This window comes from Eurypyga helias, unplaced genomic scaffold (assembly GCF_000690775.1).
Source record: "Eurypyga helias isolate BGI_N326 unplaced genomic scaffold, ASM69077v1 scaffold25656, whole genome shotgun sequence".
NCBI lineage: Eukaryota > Metazoa > Chordata > Aves > Eurypygiformes > Eurypygidae > Eurypyga > Eurypyga helias.
Window position 1 is genome coordinate 1 of NW_010255033.1, and position 7,507 is coordinate 7,507.

At 61.4% G+C, this 7,507-nt stretch overlaps 1 protein-coding gene across 1 annotated transcript; it reads right to left on the reverse strand.

Moving 5' to 3' along the window:
- Positions 1-209: 209 nt before the first annotated feature.
- LOC104510838 (ras-related protein Rab-26-like) lies at positions 210-6,995 on the reverse strand. The gene is made up of 8 exons (XM_010153209.1): positions 6,877-6,995; positions 5,111-5,366; positions 4,267-4,333; positions 3,890-3,942; positions 1,711-1,776; positions 1,479-1,535; positions 565-641; positions 210-312 (listed from the first exon to the last, which is right to left on the reverse strand). The coding sequence occupies exons 1-8, from the start codon at positions 6,993-6,995 to the stop codon at positions 210-212; spliced, it is 798 nt and encodes a 265-aa protein (XP_010151511.1).
- Between the last annotated feature and the right edge of the window lie 512 nt (positions 6,996-7,507).

A 7,507-nucleotide genomic window follows, 5' to 3' on the forward strand; every position in this document is an offset into this window, starting at 1 on the left:
GGGAGCAGCGCCTGGCACACGGCCGCAGCCCGGCTGGTGACCGCCCCGGCCGACAGCGCTTTTTTCTGCTTCTGCTGCTTCCGTTCCCCAGATCTCAGCTCACCTTTTAGGCAGATACAGACACGACAGACAGACATGCACACACTGTCCACGGGGAGAGAGCGCGGCACACGAACACTTGGCATGAGTCTCTAAAGGCACCGAGCGCGTTAGGACCTGCAGCAGCCCGAGCCTCTCACTTCCTTCTTCACGTAGTCGTGGAGCTTGAATCTGGGCTCGTTGGGCAGCTTCATGGACCTGTGCTTCAGTTCCCTGCGGGAAGGGGGAAAACGGATCACTCGCCTGCCCATGCTGCCCGGTCCAGCTCAGCTGAACTCAGCACGGACGGGGTGGTTCGCTAAAGCTCCCCAGGGGACACTTCACAGCTCACGGCCAACAAGCACGAGAGCTGGGGGTGGGAGCCCAGGGAAGGGAAAGGTGACAGTGTCAGCCTTTCTCTGCCAAACTGCTGTCCCCCCCACCCCGGGAGAGGTGGCCCCCACGACTGCCGCACCAGTCGCTTACTTTGCAATGGCTGTGAACGCTAATTCGACGTTGAGGCCGCTTTTGGCGCTGGTCTCCATAAAGGGCACGCCGTACTCCTGCGGGACAAGACACGCCGGCTCAGAAACGTCCGCCGGGGTGTTCCCGGGGGGTCCCGGCTCGCGCCGAGCCCCCGCAGCTTCGTGGGACATGGGTGCCTGCTGCAGGAGTGTGCACCCCACCCTGGGAGGAGCTCTGCTGGGGTGGGCAGGAACAGCTGAGCGAGGGTTCAGGCGTTCCTTGCCCAATTTCAGAAATTATTTTTTGAGGTCAAAGAAGCAAAAAAGGTTAGTGGAAGCTTTGAGGAAGAAGAGCAGATGAGGAGGAAGAGGGGAGCAAGGAAAGGGAAGGGAAGCAAAGCACTCCCAGGTATGTTTTGGGTCAGACTGGTCTCCAGTCAACCATCTCACTGGTGTACATCACCAAGCACACGTTGTACTCACACCCCCCCCAACCAGAGCATGTGACAGTTGAGAGAGTTGGGGGGTTCAGCCTGGAGAAGGGAAGGCTCCGGGGAGACCTTAGAGCCCCTTCCAGTGCCTGGGGGGGCTACAAGAAAGCTGGGGGAGGCTTTTTCCAAGGGCAGGGAGTGACAGGACAAGGAGTAACGGGGTTAAACAGGAAGAGGGAGATGGAGATGGGACATCAGGAAGGAATTCTTCCCGCAGAGGATGGGGAGGCACTGGGACAGGTTGCCCAGAGAAGCTGTGGATGCCCCATCCCTGGAAGTGTCCAAGGCCACACTGGATGAGGCTTGGAGCAACCTGGTCTAGTGGAAGGTGTCCCTGCCCATGGCAGGGGGTGGGACTGGGTGGGCTTTAAGCTCCCTTCCCACCCAAACCATTCTGTGACTCTGAACAACCGACCCCGCTGCAGCAGACAGACACCTCACGTACCTTGGCTAGTTTTTCTCCATCTTCCCTTTTCACCACTCTGTCCTGGGCTGAATCCACCTGTTCCACCAGGAACACAAAGCAATTTGGGAAGACTTGGAAGGTCAGCAGTAGACAACCCCCACGTCCCCTTTCACCCTCCCAGGCTCCCCTGCCACGGCTGCGGCGTGGCTCTGTCGCGGGACCCTCGGCAGAGGACGAGGAGGCTCTGGAGAAGCCGTGGGGCCGGGCTCACCTTGTTTCCCAACAACATGAGGACCACGTCTTGCTGCGCGTACTCATGAATCTCTGTCAGCCAAGCCTGGGGGGAGAGAGAGAGAGGGGTTAGCAACAGCTCCGGGGAGAGGAGGGATGAGGGACTGCCCCGGTCCTGGGCACCGGGAACCCTCCATGGGAAACGCTGCCATCCCCGAGCAACACCAGGGGCTTTACAGGCAAGAGGTGATGCAAAAACAAAACGCCCAGCTCAGAAACTCGTCTGTGCAGCGCAGGAGCCACAGGCACAGAGCAGCCAGTCCCACGCATCCCCTGAGATTCCGCAGCACCCTGCAAGAGGAGCTGCCTCCTTCCCCACAGTTCAGCAGAAGGCCCTGGAGACACCCTTTCCCAGAGAGTCCTGTGGATGAGCGAGCACCCCAGGGTGCCACCGAGCCCCGGGGGACCTGCTTTGCCCAGCAAGCCTGTCACCCCGCTGCAGGTGCTGCCCAAGCCCTGATTCTCAAGGATGAGGGCAGCAGGGCACTCGTAGGACTTTATCCCAAATTCTCCCTTGGTTGGGACAGGATAAGGCCCAGGGTTTGCTCCGGGGCGTGCCCCACGCCTGTGTCCTGCACACGCTGAGCACGCTCCATCCGCCAGGCACCTGAACCTGCCCCTCGGAGCCGTGGGGCAGCTTCCCTGCCCTCTAATCCAGCCTGATCTAATCAAACCTGTCCTAATTCCCTGTAATCCCTGACCCCATGGTGCGAGCCTCCCTCCCGGGCGGGCATGCCTGCCGCAGCCTGTGCCCTGGCTCCGAGTGCCGGCGCTCGTGGCAAGCGCCAGGTGATCCCTGCTCCACCACCGCTCCTCACCCAGCAGCATCCTGCACCGGCCCACAGCCAGCCAGGAGAATGAGGGATAAATCAGGATAAGAGCAGGAGTCCAATGCACACAGATGCAGCCCCGGGACCCCATCACACCCCGGCTGGGATCGGGATGCTCAGCTCCATGGATGGGTTGCTCCAAGGGATGTTGGTCATTCCTGACAACCCCCTTCAGCTCCCCTCTGGCACTGCTCCCCCTCCATCCCTCTTTCCAGCTCCTCGCAATCGCCCTGGGCACCCATTCCTTCCCACCGTCCCTCCCACGGCCATCCCCATGGGATGCAGGCAGCATTCCCTGTGCCAGTGCCGTGGGCGCAGGGTGGACGGACAAGCCCTGTCTCCTGCCATGGGACTGTGGGCGTAAGGGGTGTCAGGCACAAGGAAGGATGCTCCAGAGCAGGGACAGCTCCAGGCACCCAGAGCCAGGGCATCAGGGAGGGTCAGGGCGCTGTAGGACGCCCCAGGAGCTGGCATGACGGATCACAGCCCCCCGCCCCGAGGCGTTAATGCCGGCACAGCACCTCCCGTGCATGTTTCCGCGGGCGCGCAGCCAGCTCGCCGCAGACGCACACAGTGTACTCTGTGTCCAGGACATGAGCAATTCCATCCTGTTCATCCAGGGCTAATTGATCCGGGGACTCGCAGCACGGCTCTGCCAGCGCGGGTCCCCGGCAGCCGCAGGGGTCCAGAGGGGCGACGGGGGGTGACGGGCAGGGTCTCCTGCCCCACCTCGCAGCCACCTGCCCATGGGCAGCATTTGCTGACGGATCCAATGAGCCCTGTGCTCCGACACCGCTCCCCAGTACCCCTGGAGCACCCATGCAGGGGCTCAGGGTCAGCCGTGGGGGGTGGCACAAGGGACCCACATAAAAGCCGCCATCTGGGGCAGGGAGGGTACAGCAGGCTGCGACCCTCTACCCTGCCCAGGTTTGGCACAAAGGTGGGTGGGGGCAACATGGTCCTCCCAAGCCCATCGGGACCCGGAGGACAAGGGAACAGCTCGGTAAAGCTGCCTGCGCCCATGTACCGGAGCAGGTCCTCCAGCTGGTGCTGTAATTCCAAGCAGTGTAAATTTACTGAATAAATCCGTCATCCCCTTTGTTTGCTCTGAAAGGGAAAAGCTTCCCGGTGTCCTCAGTGTCCCCGCAGGCCGACCCGCTTTCAGACAGGTGCTCAGGGTGAACCACAGCCCTTCTGGGAACGATCACGGCTCGCACCGACACGCACCTCCTGCACGACGTACCCCCTCTCCCCGGGGCTGATCCGCAACCGGCACCCAGCCCGTGGCACACGGGGATGGGCAGGGGGGCCCCAGGGGTGCTGCCGTACCTGGATGTTGTCGAACGACGCTTTGTTGGTGACATCGTAGAGCAGGAGCAGGGCTGCGGAGAGAGAGACGGTGATTAGTGCCGGTGCCGTGGTGTCAGGCAGGAGCACAGCCAAGCTCAGAGCTCGCTCCACACCGTTCCCTGCAGAAAAATACAAAGCGCTGTGCTTAGCTCCACTGCGGGAATGCCTTGGACACGAGAATGCCTTGGACACGCTGTGTTTCCATCTTGGCACACAGAGGCTCCTCCATCCTTGACGGCTGCTTCCCACAGGGAACTGCTCCCGAGATTCCCAACTCACCTGGCCTCACAGCTTGGGGTCCTGAAAAGCCAGAGGGAGCGGGCTCACCCCCAGGAAGCAGCGGTGGCCATGCTTACCGTGGGCATCCCGGTAGTAGGCGTGAGTGACGCTGCGGAAGCGCTCCTGCCCGGCCGTGTCCCAGATCTGGAAGGCAGACGGGAGCAGAGGGGTCAGCCACGACCTGCTGAGGGATCCCCCCAGCACCAAAACCAACACCAAACGGGACGGTGCCACCCCAGGAAGCATCTCCAGCCTTTCGCAACAAATACTGAAGTGGCGCCTCCCCGCTGCTCAGCGCACGGAGACGACAGGGCATGGCAAAGGGCTCCCAACATGTCCCTTAATCGGAAAATCCATCCTGCGCCTCCCAACGTGTCCCTTAATCAGAAAATCCATCCAGCATGGGGACCCGCTGATTTACTTTCTCCGCTCTTAATCCAGGGGTAGGTTTGCTGAGCGCCCGGCGGCCGCTGGGGCAAGAGCAGCACTAACATCGTTATCGAGCTCCGGGCAAAGGGCTCAGAGAAACGGTCCTGTCTCCGGGGAGCTGCGAAATTTCCCATGTGTCCCAAGGGCTGGAGACAGGCTGAACCAGAGGATGTGGATCCCTTTGGACGATTTTCATCCCTGTCACCGTACCCTGGCTCTCCCAAAGTGGCCTGGAAACACCGAGCAAACCCCCCCGGGCTGCTCCGGTCTGCGGCTGCAGTCACCGAGCGGCAGTGGGCGGGCTGGGACGGGGATCACGGAGGCCAGAACAGCCCCTCTCCCAGAAGGACTCACAAGGCTGTCCCGGAGCGGGAGAGACAACAGCAAAGGATGGAGATGGGAGACCCACTTATGGGTGCTCCTCTGCCGAGGGGCTTTGCCCAAACACCCAGGGAGGGCGAGGGGGCTGCTGCCAGGGTCACGGGGACGTACCTGCAGCTTCACCTTCACCCCATCCACCGTCAGCACCTTGTTCTGAAAGAGAAGAGAAAGGGCGGTGAGGGGCGAGCGCGGCCGCGGGATGCCGAGGAGCCCGGGGAGACACACGCCCCCCAGCCCCCCATCCCGGGCTGTCCTTCCACCTGAACCCTCGGGCCGATCCCCATGGTCCCAGTGCCCGCGGGAGCCAGACGACTGTTCCCCACATCCGCCGTATGCGACACCTATTTGGGTGCTCCAATCCTGGCGTCTGCGAGGCGGATGCAGCACGGAGTGCGGCTTGGGCTGGAAGACCTCTGGCAATAAATTAATGAGCACCAGCATCCCATCTTAACAGCCTTCAAAAGACACAGCCAACTGCTCCATATTCAGTCAGCAATTTAAAAATAACTCCTCTTCCTGCTGTTTGTGCCCGTTTTTCTCCCAGTGAGCACCAGTTTTGCTCTCAGGTTTGGTTTTTTTCCTGTTTCGCTTGTTTTTGGCAGGAAAGGGGGGAAGGAGGCGGTGAGGGGGCAGTGCCCCTCCATGCTGCCCCACGGCATTTTCCCCAAAGCCAACAGAAACCTCTTTGTGGCTGCCCAGAGCTGGGAGCAGCGAGGGGCCATAGTGGGAGCCCATCAGTGACCCTCTGGGCGGCTGTGCCAGCCAGGGAGGGCAGGGGATGGATCCTGACCACATCCCAGGGGAACCGCTGGCCTGGAGAGCTGCACCAGGCTCTCCAAGCTTTAATCAAATCCTAATGATCCAGCAGTCCCGGGGGGAAGGAGCAGAAAAGAGATTAATTTGCCTGCTCAATCCAGAGTAATTAGCACGGTAATCAGTAGGACGTGCTGAAAACGCGGCCAAGGAGCGGCACAGCCCTTTGCTGCTCCGGTGATGACCGACTTAAATCCCATGTCATAGAATCACGGAATGGTTTGGATTGGAACGGACCTTAAAGATCATCTAGTTCCAACCCCCCTGCCATGGGCAGGGACACCTTCCACTAGACCAGGTTGTTCCAAGCCTCATCCAGCCTGGCCTTGGACACTTCCAGGGATGGGGCATCCACAGCTTCTCTGGGCAACCTGTCCCAGTGCCCCACCACCTTCTCCAGGAAGAATTCCTTCCTGGTGTCCCATCTCCATCTCCCCTCTCACTATCTCTGGAGCAGCAGTGGGGTGCTCTCCCCACCCCAGGCACGTGGCTGTGGGACAACCAGGGCTGCCCTGTCCCCAGCCAGGCTCCTCCAGCTCAGCCTCGCTCCCCACCTTCCCCAGCATCGACTGTCGTGTGGGGCTCTGCCCCAGCTCACCCCCAGCACTGGACACGCCACGAGCTCCGGTGCCACCAAACTCCTCCCAGGCAAACGTCGGCACACACGTGCCGAGAGCCATCCCCACACATCCCGCACCGCTCACCAGGCATCTCAGGATGCTGACACCCAGCATCGCCCCACCTGGATGGTGCCAAAGGGCCTCTTCGTTGCTGTTTTGAAGTTTTTAATTAGGGCAGAGGGAGCATCTCGGCTCCTGCACATCCATGCTCACCAAACAGCCAGGATACGGGTGAGGAGGAGAGGGCAGGAGTGAGCCCGAGCGCTAAATTTACAGAGTCAGCTAAAACAGGGGAGATGCTGGCAGTTTATAAATACCTTCAAAGGCAGAGATCGAGATGAGGGAGTGGAGTGATTCACAGCCCGGGAGCGGTAAAAATAGGCAGCCAGGCTGGGGAGCCCAAAAGGGCTCAGGGAGCTGGCCCAGGGCTCGGGACCGGCTCACCGTGCCCCACGCACAGAGCTGAGGATTTCCCCAGGACACGCCGTCGAGGCTGCTGAAGACTCGAAGTGCTTAAAACCCAGGGTCCCTCTGCATGCCGGCACCCGGGCGAGCGTGGCCATGCCAGGCGAGCCGTCCCGGGCACGGAAACCCATGCCACCGCGAACGGCGCCAAGAAAACCCGAGCAGAGGAGCTGCGCCTTCGCCGTCATCCCAGGGAACAGGGAACTGCGCTGCCGGGCACCCCTTTCGCGGGTGAGACGGGGCAGATTCATCTTCTGCGGATCTGCTTTCTACGCCCAGTTTGCCTTAAAACCCCGCTCCTACCGCAGTCCCAGTGCCACACCAGAGATACCAGCACATCCCGCAGGGGCTGGGAGCCCCAGGCTCCGCACCAGCACGATGCTCGTCCAAACGCCGTCCCCAGTCGGTGGCAACCAGCTGGCAATGCCACCTGCCAGGGACCATGCCAAGGACTGATGCCACCTGCCAGGGACCATGCCAGGGACACCGTGCCAGGAGCTGCAGAGGAAGGAAAACACTCTGCACATCCCTGTTGGGCCCAGAGCACCCGGCTTCTCTGGATCTCGGCACAAGCGCCAGCAGCCCTTGCAGGGGACGAGGACGCTTGGTG